The sequence below is a fragment of the Aethalodelphis obliquidens genome, unplaced genomic scaffold (genome assembly GCF_003676395.1).
Source record: "Aethalodelphis obliquidens isolate GAN/ISIS:26980383/991018 unplaced genomic scaffold, ASM367639v1 scaffold53, whole genome shotgun sequence".
In the NCBI taxonomy this organism is placed as follows: domain Eukaryota; kingdom Metazoa; phylum Chordata; class Mammalia; order Artiodactyla; family Delphinidae; genus Aethalodelphis; species Aethalodelphis obliquidens.
In genome coordinates, this window is record NW_020837997.1 from 11,768,642 (window position 1) to 11,782,168 (window position 13,527).

General features: G+C 42.3%; 1 protein-coding gene and 1 long non-coding RNA gene across 2 annotated transcripts; one reads left to right on the forward strand and one right to left on the reverse strand.

Moving 5' to 3' along the window:
* Positions 1-345: 345 nt before the first annotated feature.
* LOC113608736 (zinc finger protein 77-like) lies at positions 346-8,393 on the reverse strand. Its single transcript, XM_027085519.1, has 4 exons — positions 8,265-8,393; positions 2,800-2,926; positions 1,888-1,948; positions 346-1,497 (listed from the first exon to the last, which is right to left on the reverse strand). The coding sequence occupies exons 1-4, from the start codon at positions 8,265-8,267 to the stop codon at positions 456-458; spliced, it is 1,233 nt and encodes a 410-aa protein (XP_026941320.1). The 5' UTR covers positions 8,268-8,393; the 3' UTR covers positions 346-455.
* Positions 8,394-8,684: 291 nt separating this feature from the next.
* On the forward strand, positions 8,685-10,196 carry LOC113608737 (uncharacterized). Its single transcript, XR_003428405.1, has 2 exons — positions 8,685-8,964; positions 9,847-10,196. It is a non-coding gene; the product is annotated as an uncharacterized LOC113608737 (long non-coding RNA).
* The last annotated feature ends 3,331 nt before the right edge of the window (positions 10,197-13,527 follow it).

The window sequence follows — 13,527 nt, forward strand, 5'->3', positions numbered from 1 at the left end:
CACTGGAAGTTTGTAGAGCACGTGGATCTGATTCTTCTTCAGAACCCTCATGAGGAACCAACCCTAATAACGCCTGATTTCCAATTTCTAGTATCCAGAACTGGAAGAGGATACATTTGTTTCTTTAAGCCACCAACTTTGTGGCAATCTGTTAGGGCAGCCCTGGCAAAGTAATACTTAAAGAATTATTATCTCCTAGCTGTTATCCTCATAAAGAACTGGAAATAATGTGATAGGGATCTACTTTAAGAATAAGGCACTAATAAAGCCAACAGTATATCCAAGACCTTTGTAAATATTTTCCAATGCTATGCAGTTTGTGGTGCACAATACATGTAAACTGCATGCAGGCCTTCCATCATTGGAACTGGCATGGAGTTTCCTTCCTTCCTGAGTTTCCATGTGTTTTCTTTAAGGATAGGGGAGTATAGAAGGCTTTCCCACACTGCTGACATTCAGAGTTTCTCCCCAGTGTGAATTCTCACATGTCTTTGTAAGGATGAAAGCCTACTGAAGGCTTTACCACATTCCTTACATTCATACGGTTTCTCTCTACTGTGAGTTCTCAAATGTCCTCGAAAAGATGATGACCAACTGAAAGCTTTCCCACATTGCTTACACACATAGGGTTTTACTCCAGTGTGAATTCGCACATGTGTTCTAAAGTACGAAGGACTACTGAAGGCTTTCCCACATTTGTTACATGCGTAAGGTTTCTCTCCAGTGTGAGTTCGCAAATGTCCCTTAAAGGATGAAGGAGAACTGAAAGATTTTCCACACTGTTTACATTCATAAGGCTTTTCTCCAGAGTGTGTCCTCATGTGAATCCTAAGGTCTGAGGGCCAGCTGTAGGCTTTCCCACATTCCACACATCTATAGGCTTTCTCTCCAGTGTGCATCCTTGCATGTATGATCAGGTAAAAAGAATGAAGGAAGGCTTTTCCACATTCCTTACATTCATAGGCTTTTTCTGCACTGTGAACCTTCACATGTTTTCTAAGAGAAGAGGGAGAAGAGAAGGATTTCTCACATTCTTTACAAGCATAGGGTTTCTCAACAGTATGAGTTTCTCTATGTGTCCAAAGGTTTGAGGGAGATCTGAAGGTTTTCCCACATTTTTCACATTCATAAGGCTTCTCTCCAGTGTGAGTTCTTATATGGACTCTAAGTTTGGAGAAATATATAAAGGCTTTTCCACATTCTTTACATGTATAGGGTTTCTCTTCAGTGTGAGCTCTTATGTGTGCCCCAAAGGATGAGTAAGAAATAAAAGTTCTCCCACATTCCTTACACTGATAGGGTTTTTGTCCATGTTGAGATGATGCTATGGGACTCTTGAGGGTTGAAGAATCCATGATGGGTTTTTCAAACTTATTGTATGCATAGGATTTTACTCCAGTAGAAAGTCTCTTATGTACAATAAGATTGGAAATCTGGTTGGTTTCTCCACATTGATTACTTTCATTATTTTCTGAGGGTATCTCCACCACACGCCATCTGTTAAAATTAGGAATCATATTACTAATGATTTGTTAACAATTCATTACGGTTTTTAATGATTAATATGATTACACTTTTACCATTTTCAGTGAATGTGTATGTTTCTTGCCCTGTTAGAATTGTTTCAAAGTGATATAAGCTGAGTGCTCTGACAGGGGGCTCAATCTGAGGTACCATTTTCACTGTTCTTTATATATGGGATTTTGTTTCCTGACAATTGTTTACAACTGAACTACGTCTCAATCAGCCAACATCTGTATCATGTTTATAAAATTGTCTTGTGAAAATTCTCTGTGAACACTTAAGATCTGACATATATCTACACACTTATTAATATCATGGCACTCTCTCCTGAGACCTGCTTTCTCTAATGTATGTGTCACTCACCTCAAATGTGTTCCCTGGTTCTTGTGCTGATCTTCAATGCTATGGCATTTCCAGTTTTCTCCTAAAATGGAGAACCAGGAATCATTTCTTCTGAAACTTAACTATATTCTGTTCATTTCATACTTCCCCAAACATTCACTGTAGAGGACTTAACCCATTGATTTTAATTTGAGTGCCATAATATGAAAAATAGTAACAAGTTTACTTTCTTTGGAATGAACTCGTGGGATTAAGGCAAGAAAATAAGTAGGAAACATGCATTTCTTTCCAAGAGCAACCCAAGAGAAATTTTATAAGGAAAAATGCACTTTTGAGTAAAAAAAGAATTGGAGGAGTTCTGGCTACTTGAGGACTTTGACAATAATAAGGACAAGAAGACAAAATGGTGGGCAATTTACTGGAAATACTTCCATGAAGACTGAGACTTCTGGTGACATAAATGCCCTATTGTCAGGAAGCAACATAGGACGGAATTGGACAAAATGCATATGCCCAAATATAAACTTTCAAAGAGGAAATATGGAAGGTCTTTCAATGTGGGCAAGGCTATTCATGAGGATGGATGAAAAGTCAAAAAAAGGGAAGCTAACGTATCTGCAAAATTCAACTTCCACAGAAAGAAGTAATTTCTTTTTCTAATTAATATTTCCAAATGTAATGTTCCCCAACAAGGGCTGCTCCTCTTAAGGAACAGTTATAACCCTTACAGAGGCTAAAAACATTTAATGAGAAAGTAGTAGGTTTCATACATACATGAGAAAGCTGTTAGACTATATGCTCCATAGTAATGTGACCATGTCTGTCTTACTTAGCAATAAATTCCCACTGTTCAGCCCAAGTTCTAGAGCAAGCTCAATAGCTTGGGGATACCTGTCCTCTAGAGAGTCAGTAAAGGAATGATGTCATCCTTACCCACTGAGGCCAGGTTCCTGAAGGTCTCCAGCATCACATCTCTGTAGAGGTTCCTCTGAGCCGGATCCAACAAAGCCCACTCCTCTGGGGTGAAGTCCACAGCTACATCCTCAAAGACCACTGACTCCTAAAACATCCAACAAATTCTGGTTTAACGAGGTACCACTCTCCACCTGTGTGTGCAGAAGGAAGGGGGAGGCTGACAGCATTGGAGAACCAGGACTCAATTCACAGCAAGTTCATCCATGGTTCTGTGGTCTCCCATCAACTCTAGGGTTCTGTCATCATCTCTTCCCCTCTCTTCAGCGCTGACTTCCTCTGAGATGCCAGCCTGCCTCATAGATTTAACAACCATCTCTCTAGTTTGACTCTGGCTCCTTCCACTCTTCCCCTCCATCTGAAGGATCCAGAACAGTCCACAATACATTGGAGATATGGAAGAAATATTGTACAAATAAAACAATTATTTTATCTTTAAAAACATCAGTTCCTTGTAATGAAAATGATTTCATCTCCTTCTTCATGGTCCAATACAGGCCAAAGCGTGATATGAAACCAAGTCAGGCCTGGATGAGGTTTTAATGAATTAAAACACAGTGAGGGTCCAGGGGCATTTCTTGCTTGCCCCCTCACCAAAAATTTGATTCTCAAGAGGCCTGATTATGCCCAACCTTCAACCCAGGCCCTGAGATGGATATAGTTCCTTGGAAAATTCCAATCCATCATAAACTGGCAGGTCCACCTTTATGCGAAGCATTAATATTTACTTATCTGTCTCCTGTTCTTTTATAAAACAGCACCTTTTCCTTTCTCTCCATGCTCTCCAGGAGGCAGTCAGTGTATTGACAAGTTGGAGCCCAGCCAAGAGAAGAGAAGCCTAAGACTTCAGACCTCACGACAGTGCCTGCATTCAGGGGCCTGAGTGCTGATAATTATGAGTGATGTCAAAATTATGGGTGGTGGCTCTTCCTCAACTGATGTCACTGATGTCACAAGACACCAGAACAGCCTTGCCTTCCCCAGAAAAGAGTGCCCTGGTCCTTCCTGCCTGTGAAGAGGCAGTTCTGAGCCCACTGTGGAAATGAATTAATTGAAGTCCAGAAGGGTTTGGCTGTGAATCTGCCCAGATCATAAAAGGTATAAAGGGATCAGGTGGCATCTTCCTCCCGAAGGACATCTGCTCCCACTGAAAAGCCAGAGGCACTGACTTATACACCAGCCTCCTAGGGGCACTACACACAGCAGTCATTTCTGCACCCCGTGGCATGCAGACAGGCATAACTGCCCAACCCCTGAGCATGGAATCTGATGGCTTGCAGGGTCCCCCAATAGCCTGGCTTTTGAGGAAGTGCATCACTCCATTAGCTTCCACACGCAGAGGTGTGAACATAGGCTGCCACACTCCAATGCAGGGGATACGATTTACCTGTTCAATAAACAGCAGCAGAATGAGAATGCTTCAGAATGGGAACACTCTCTCATGAGGCTGGTAAGTAAAGTCAGCTGCTTTGGGCATCCCTAATTACTAATTACCAAGATACTCTGGTATGTAGCACTGTCTCAAGACAAACTTTTATCCACAGATAAAATTCAACTAACTCTTCCACCACTGTGTATCAGGTGACATTTAAAAGCCATCAAAACCTGTAACAGTCTCACAACAGCATTAATAAGAAAATGTGCTATTTGAGCATCCATGATGTGTGAAATATTTTGCACACCTGAGTTCATTTATGTCTCATAATAAATCTCACAGTAGATATCATTACAATCAGTATGTAGCAGAGGAAACTCAAAAGGACAGAATCACTTAATAATATGCTCAATGTTACCCAATTAGAACCTTGTATGTAGGTCTGACTGCTTTAAAAGCCTAAATGTCTAGCAGCTGCATTTCTGTACATACATGTTACAGGATGATTATGCCCATTATTCCTCAAAATGTGTACAATGACCTAGAGCAGAGATCAGCAGACTTTGTCTGCAAATGTCAGAGAGTACATTGTTAGGCTTTTCTAGCCACGTGGTCTCTGTTACAACTGCTCAGGTATGCCTTTGTCACACAGAAGTAGCCAGAGACAACACGTCAAAGAATGGATGTGGTGGTGTGCCAATAAAACTTTATTTATGCAAGTAGGTGGCAGGCTGGGTTTGGCCTGTGGGCTGTAGTTTGCCAACACCTGATCTATAGCAGTGCCATTAAATAGGAAGACAATACAGACAACATATCCAAATTTGAATTTTCTTGTCGCTACCTTATAAAAATGTCATATTGAAATTTTTAATATTTATTTACCTATTTATTTATTTGGCTATGCTAGGTCTTAGTTGTGGTATGTGGGATCTTCATTGCAGCATGCGGGATATTCACTTGTGACATGTGGGATCTAGTTCCCCAACTAGGGATTGAACCTGGGCCCCCTGCATTGGGAGCATGGAGTCTTAACCACTGGACCACCAGAGAAGTCCCTGTATTGAAATTTTAATAATTTTCATTTTGCCCACTAAATACAAGTATACAGATCGTTTCAGTACATAACCAACATAATTACTGAGATAGCCTATGTTATTTTTGTCATACTTAATGCTAGAAATCTGGTATGGATCTCACACATGCACCCAACTCAATTTTGATAGCTGTACAAGAGCTCAACAGCCACGTGTGGCCAGGGGTGCTCTAGTGGACAGTGCAGATCTAGACTCTGCCTGTCTCCTGGAGAGGACAGTGGAGACTAGAAAACTGGAACATTCTCTTCACATCAGACATCCTTGGGCTCTTTCTACTGGCAAAGCCCTCTGTCTCAGGCGAGTTGCTTCTCTATACAGCTGTAGCTCTGTCTCATTCATTTGCTGAAAATCTATTTAGGTGATAATTCCTACTACATGCAGTTATAGAGATACAGCACTTGAGAAAAATTCTGAACCACATGGATCTTAAAATCTCACAGTGGAAGACAGTAAGTAAATTGAATATTATCTAGATGAAGGGGTAAGTGCTGTAGGTAAAATACAGGACAATGAAGGCATTTGGAACTAGGAACATGAGCAAAGGGACTGGGGCAGAATGAAATCATAACAGTGACATAACCATCTGGGTAACATTGGAAATGGATACCGTGGCTTGGTTTTTTGTTTGTTTTTAATGCCACTGCGTTTTTAAACTATAAGGATTAGAAACAGAATGTTGTGATTTCACAAAATCTCTGGAAAGGTTTCAAGTGCTTGTTAACTTCACCATGTCCCACTGGAGAGACACTAGAATCAAAGTGTCCCCAGCCAAGAGCAGAAGCACCATCTACTCCCAGAAAAAGAAAGAACGAACGAACAGTACCAATGGGCTAAAAATGAACTCAAGAATCTGGAAAAAGAGAAGCAGAATAAAAGAAGAAAGCACAGAATGAAATGTGAAGGGCAAAATGAACTATATAAAAGGGAGGCTAAAAACACATCTCTTGGGAATTCCCTGGTGGTCCAGTGGTTAGGACTCTGTGGTTTCACTGCCAAGAGCCTGGGTTCAACTCCTGGTTGGGGAACCAGGATCCCACAAGCTGTGCGGTGAGTCCAAAACAAAAAACCGTACAAACCACATCTCTTAGAACTGATCAGATTGCAACCTCTGACAGTTTTTTTTCAAGAAAAACAAAGCATGGGCAAATAAAGTTACAAATGAAAAAGCAGGCATAATTAGGGATGTTCTAGGGATTAAACACGAGAGGAAGGGAATGGTCTAAAATAAAATTTTAAAATATGAGTACTTCCATACTACTTAGTAGTCGAAAGTAATTTAAAGATAATAAAAGGGTATTTTCAAACATTCACAAAAAGGAAACAAAAATCCCAAATTGTTTTACAGGCTAGTTTTATTAAATATTAACGAGATCAATAATTCTGTGTGCAGAAAACAATTCCTTTTTCAGAGACATGCCAAGAGCAGAATAGTACAAATGAAAAAAATAAACTATCATTAACAAACACAGTTGCAAAGTTCTATTAAAAATTAGTTCCCTAAATAATGAGTAATGTGCATAATCAAGCACAACCAAGCTTTTTTTTTTTTTTTTTTGCCGAGCCATGGGGCATGTAGGATCCTAGTTCCCAGACCAGGGATCGAACCCGTGCCCCCTGCAGTGGAAGCATGGAGTCCTAACCACTGGACCGCCAGGGAAGTCCCACAACCAAGCACATTTTACTCTAGGAATGCAATAATGTTTAAAAATTAATCCATTTTATAAAACCAGGAACTCTACTCAGTGCTCTGTGGTGACGTTAATGGGAAGGAAATCTAAAGAAGAGGGGATATATGTACACGTATAACTGATTCATTTTGCTGGACAGCAGGAACTAACACAACATTGTAAAGCAACAATACTACAATAAAAATTAAATAGATTTTTTTGTAGTTTTCAGTATACAAAAGTTAATCCATTTTACTATATAATAGAAATGCAGAAAAATCATAATTCGTTGTCCTCAAATCCAAAACAATGACTATCATTAATGGACATAAAAATTTAATACATCAGAACTAGAAGGAACATGGCTACCTGGGGAAGATGGTGCATAAAAACACTGCAATGTTAAATGAAAAATCTGAAATAGTAAAACAGCTCTCTTGTCAAGAAGACAAGACACACAGAGTACCTTATTCTGCACTGGACAGGAGGTCCTGGGAATCATTTAAAAAGAAAAGAAAAAGGTAAAATGACAGGACAAGAAAAAAGCTGAAGTATCATTATTTGCAGGTAAGATTTTGTAAGTAAAGATTCAAAGATTTTACAGATCAATAATTAAAATCTATGCTTGCACCTAACAAAGACACTAAGAAAAATGCTCAAAAATGAGTTTACTTCTATGTACCGGGAACAGTATATTTTTTTAAGATACCATTTAAATCAGCATCAACATTACATGCAGAACAAGTCTAACAAAGGTTTTGTAAAACATGACGAAAACAGTAAAACATTATTAAAGGAAATTAATGGAGAGACATACCAAGACCGTGGATCGCAAAGTTCAATACCGTAAAAGGTGTAGATCCACCCTCGAATTCATCTACAAGTTCAATGTAATTGCAACTCATTCTTTGTACTTGAAATGCTGACTCTAATCCTAGTTTTTTACATGCGAGAAACTCAATCCCATGGGCACCAGAATCCATCCATTTAATGAAAAATACCTTGAATGTCTAATAAGTGCTATATACCCTCCCCCCTGTGGTTGCGATAAATGAATGAGAAATTAAAAGATCCCCTCATTTAAAGCCTCATAGTTTAGGAAGCTTGGTGAGTCACTAAAGAAAAAGCAGGGGATACAGGGGGACCCCCCCCACCCCGCGACCAAGGGCGGGGACTCTGGCCGGGACCCTGGGGGAGGGGCGTGGAGACCCCGGCCCGCGTCAGCTTCCAGCTGGTTCCTGCCGGTTCGAACCAGCCCCTCGCAGTCTCCGACCCGGTCAGCGCACTCACCATCTCCGCCCCGCTCCGGACTCTGCCGGAAGTCCTTCCCGCGGTCCCGCGGCCCCGCGACCTGGGCAGGTGAGAGCGATGGGGAAGATTAACCTCGGGCTGCGCGGGGTATCGGCACCAGCACAACTGCCGGCCGAGAACGACCCCCTACATGGGCTGGGAGCGTGCCCGCCCCCCGGCCCTGATTGGACGGTGTTCTGGGCCCCGCTCCCTGATTGGATAGAATTGGGATTCCCCGCACTCCGATTGGACGGTTCTCCAGGTAATCCCTCCCTATGGGGACTCTGATTGGGTAGTTTCCCGAGGCACGCAGCCTGATTGCACAGCGCTTCGGGCACCACTTTTGGAGCCTCTGAGGATAGTGCTACAGGCCCCGGTGCCCCTGATTGGGCAATTTGAGTGTCTGCACCGACCCTGCCTGGGAGATGGGCGGGGGCAGGGATCACGTGGAAAAGCCGGGCGGAAACGTGGATTCTCAGCTTCTGCCCTGTCTTTGTCCGGTCTTCTACCCTGGACGCGGAGCTGCCTTCCCGGGATGTGGCCTCCGAGCAGAACTCGCTCCGGGCAGGTCGGACTTGGCGTCAGCCCGCAGCTCGACGGCCCCTCTTCGTCCTCCTTTCTGGTCTTGGATGTCCTGACCCAGTTTCCACGCGGAGCACCCCGTGTCTGGAAGCGGGACTGGACAGGACGCGGGAGACCGGTGACTTCCAGGGTCAGGGGTGGACTTGGGGCTTTAGGGACCACGACCTCTAGTATATCAGCACCTATACTGAAAATTGATATCGTTGTGTCTGAGTTTTCTGGGAAACCGTATTTTTTCCACTTTGGTCTCGAAATCTGATTTTTTTTTTAAATGCACTTAGATCTGATTCTGGTTTGCTTCTATAAGATTTCATTTCTATCATTTTAGCGTATGATCAGGATTTTTCTTGTCAATGTTCCCATTTATATTCTTTGTCCTTCCCTCCGTTATTTTCTCTATTATTTTTCCTTTGTTTCGCCGCGCGGCTTGAAGGATATTAGTTCCCGGACCAGGGATGGAACCCATGCCCCCTGCAGTGGAAGCGCCCTGTCCTAACCACTGGACTGACAGGGAATTCCCTTCCCTCCGTTATTTTGTTTAAAGTCTGTGCGGAGGCACCCCTACTCCTCCAGCTTCTGTTGCCATAGGTCTGCAGGGGTCCAACACCACCCTCTCTCCATTCTGCAGATCTAATCCATCAATTAAAAAATCAGTGACATTTTCCCTGTAAGAAAACATCCCCTCCTCTCTCTCCCCACAGTCGGACACCTCGTGTTCTACTCCTTGGTCTCAGTGTAAAGGTCTCTCTCTCACGTGACCTTTTGAGGAGTCCCCCGGAAGCATTATCTCTCCTTTTGTTAATTGCTCTAATAGGAGTCTCTCTTGCATTTATACTCCCCATTTTCTGTGAGTTTATTTGGTGCTTATTGTCTGTCTCCCCGACGTAATTTCAGCACAATTGGAAAGAAGTCTGTGGCCTTATTTCACAATCTTAGCTGCTAGAGACACTGCCATTATTATTATTATTATTATTACTAAATTTTCTCTGATCGATTTTAGGCAATGACTGCTGGGCCAGGCTGCGACTCATTGAAGGTGTTTGAGAGCACTAAGTAAAGAGGAACTGATATCAGTAGGACTTCCGACTGAAAGGAACAATCAAACAAAACAAATATGTCTATTTTCACCTCAATTATTTATCATTGCTTTAATCTGTAATAAGATCATGTCAGAATAGACAATGAGCCGTATAAAGGATAGGAATAAATATTGTGATTGGAGGTGATAACATTGCTTTCTTGAGAAACTAAAGATGAAACAACTATAAAACTGTTAGAACTATTGGCAATTTACTAGTTACTGATTAAATATATATGATTTACATCATAAAATACATTATTGGACTAAAATTGCATTTTCTGGGAAACTATATATTAGATATTGCAGGATAGGCTTAATGCCATGTGCAGGATCCATATAAGAACATTTAAAAGTGTTTCCTGATGAAGTGACAAAGGTGTCACCTTCATGGATATATAAATAACATTGTTGGATTGAAGACTCCTCAGTTCAAAGATGCAGGTCTCTCTAAACCTAGCCATAAAATTTAGAGAAATTTCCAACCAAATTTGCATCAAGAAGTACTTTATGCCTCATAATAAGGTAATTATAAAAGAATTTCTGAAAGTAGTGCAAGGAGTAGGTAGGCAAATATAAATGAAGAATGAGGAAGAACTTCTGATCCGATCACCAGTTAAAATAACAAATGAGTACAAATAATTGAAATGGCCCTCAGAAACAAGGAATTATCTGACTCAAAATAACAATAGTGCCATTGTTGAGAAATCTTGGAATGAACATATACACCCTTGAGAGTCTATAAACAGACACAGGATATAATAAAATACTGTATATGATGATTTATGGCAAGAGATGATTCAATCTCAGCCCTCTTTCTACTACATCTACATAAATTCCAGATGAGATAAAGATTTAAACTTAAAAAAAGAGGGACTTCTCTGGCAGTCCAGTGGTTAAGACTCCACGCTTCCTCTGCAGGGGCACGGGTTCTATCCCTGGTTGGGGAACTAAGATCCCACATGCTGCAGGACATCTACGCCTTTGTGCTCTAAAGCCCGTGCGCCGCAACTAGAGAGCTTGTGTGCCACAAGTACTGAGCTTGCATGCTCTGGAGCCCATGCGCCACAACTAGAGAGAAGCCCATGCTGCAACAAAGAGTCTGGGTGCTGCAATGAAAGATCCCGCATGCCACAAGGAAGGTCCCACGTGCCGCAACGAAGACCCAATGCAGCTAAAAAAAACCCAGAAAACTAAAAGAAAACATCAGTAAGTATTTCTGTATACTTAGGGAGTGAAAGTCACGACATCCAAAGAAAAACTATAAATAGAATGATGACAAGATTTGAAAAAATAAAGTAAAAACGTCATAAATGATAAGATGAAAGATATAATAACTTGGAAATGTTTTCAATGCTGTCATAGCAAAAAATGCAATATCATTAATAATTTTTTTTTTTTTGGCTGCATTGGGTCTTCGTTGCTGCGCAGGGGGCTCTGCATTTGGGGCGAGCGTGGGCCACTCTTCTTGCGGTGCACGGGCCTCTCATTGTGGTGGCTTTTGTTGCGGACCACGGGCTCTAGGCACACGGGCCTCAGCAGTTGTGGCTGGTGGGCTCTACAGCGCAGGCTCAATAGTCGTGGTGCACGGGCTTAGTTGCTCCGTGGCATGTAGGATCCTCCTGGGCCAGGGCTTGAACCCGTGTCCCCTGCATTGGCATGCGGACTCTTAACCACTGCACCACCAGAGAAACCCTAATTAATAGTTTTAAAAGCGCTTATAAATCAGAAGCAAAATGTTGAAGTCCAAGAAAAATGTGCAAAGCCTGTGCACAGAAACTTACAAAATCATAAATTACAAAATGCCCTATAAAAATAACGAAAATAGATTACTTCCTCAGGCTCAGGATGGATTGTAGAAATAGATACACTTACTAACCACTAAAATTACCATTTTGGTTTCCTTGAGGCATATTGTTGGGGAAAGATCAAAGAGATGCTTCTAGAACTGTTCCTTAAGATAGTAAGCCTGAAGCAGCACCTCACTCATGGAGGAATTTCAGAAATTAGTATTGCCATCAATATACTGAGAGATGCAGGGACTGTTTTTTTAACTACCTTTTCTTTAATTTGAATGGTTGTTATAAAAGCTATGGAGGTTGAGTTTGGAATATCACAATCTTTTTTTTTAAGGTTTTTAATTTTATTGAAGTATAGTTGATTTACAATGTGTTAATTTCTGCTGTACAACAAAGTGATTCAGTTATATATATATACATTCTTTTTCATATTCTTTTCCATTACGGTTCATCACAGGATGTTGAATACAGTTCCCTGTGCTAGACAGTAGGACCTTGTTTATTTTATCACTGATACATTATTATTGACTAAAGTCCATGCAGGCTAGTGCTGGAGTTCCAACCTCAAAATACAACCATATGTATTTTAATTGGCAAACAACCTGATACCTTATGAACCACATACACCCAAATCTGGTCATATGATTTAAAACCTATTTGCAGCAGAACCATCTCATCATCCTTCTGGGCAACACCTTGGACTGTTGGGAGCTTCTAGATTCAGCCACCCATAACTGAGGCTTTAATTGTGCCAGTTAAGTCCAATGATGGCAGATTCAGAGAGGCTGCCGTCACCCTTGCTAGCCATGCACCTTGATTTGAAAGGTATTTGCAAGTCAAGCTCCCAGGCCCACAATTGCCATTGAATTCTGCAAGTGGCTCAGCCACAATGGCTCTACCATAGAGCCACAAAAATTGGATGCATGTCAACCCAAATGGGTATCCACTGGGAAAGGATATCCCAGTGCCATATCACCCTGGGCAACATGGCCCTAGAACCAAGCTCTCAGGAAGCTGCAGGATTCATCATTTTAAAAGTATGTTTATGGGGGCTTCCCTGGTGGCGCAGTGGTTGAGAGTCCCCGCCTGCCGATGCAGGGGACACGGGTTCGTGCCCCGGTCCGGGAGGATCCCACATGCTGCGGAGCGGCTGGGCCCGTAAGCCATGGCCACTGAGCCTGCGCGTCCGGAGCCTGTGCTCCGCAACGGGAGAGGCCACAACAGTGAGAGGCCCGCGTACCGCAAAAAAAAAAAAAAAAAAAGTATGTTTATGGGATTTCTCTGGAGGTCCAGTGGTTAGGACTCCATGCTTCCACTGCAGGTGACACGGGTTCGATCCCTGGTAGGGGAAGTAATATCCCACATGCCCCATGGTGCGGCCGAAATAATAAAAGTATGTCTAATAAAAAACTAATCTATACTTAAAGAGAAACTTTATTCACAAAGATTGTTGCAACAGGGCTGAGGCTCGGATCTCAGCGATGTGTCAGCCTCTCCAGCCACAAAGAAAAGGACTTTTCTCGTCTATATGAGGAAGGGAGGAGGGAAATTGGGCGAGTGAGGGCGGTGCGTGGACTGCGGGTCAGTGTGGCTGGACTGGACAGGGCTCCCTGGGTGGCCTATTCTCTGGAGAAGCTGACCAAGGACTTGCTCTGAACCTCAGGGTTGCTCAGACGTGGGGGCTACCCAACGGTACCCCCTTCCTGTGGGGAGGGAGCCTGATGCTGTGGGGTAAGAAATGGGACACAGAGAACTTGGTCAAGCCCAGATATGCGGGCGGGTCAGGAGGGCGGTAGGTGTCAAA

What these genes read in the sequence shown, in the direction of transcription:
- LOC113608736 (XM_027085519.1), bottom strand. An exon ending in CAGGAACCTGGCCTCAGTGG is followed by an intron (nt 1,949 to 2,799) that starts GTAAGGATGACA and finishes TCTCCATTTTAG; the next exon opens with GAGAAAACTGGAAATGCCAT. An exon ending in AACCAGGGAACACATTTGAG is followed by an intron (nt 1,498 to 1,887) that starts GTGAGTGACACA and finishes TAATTTTAACAG; the next exon opens with ATGGCGTGTGGTGGAGATAC.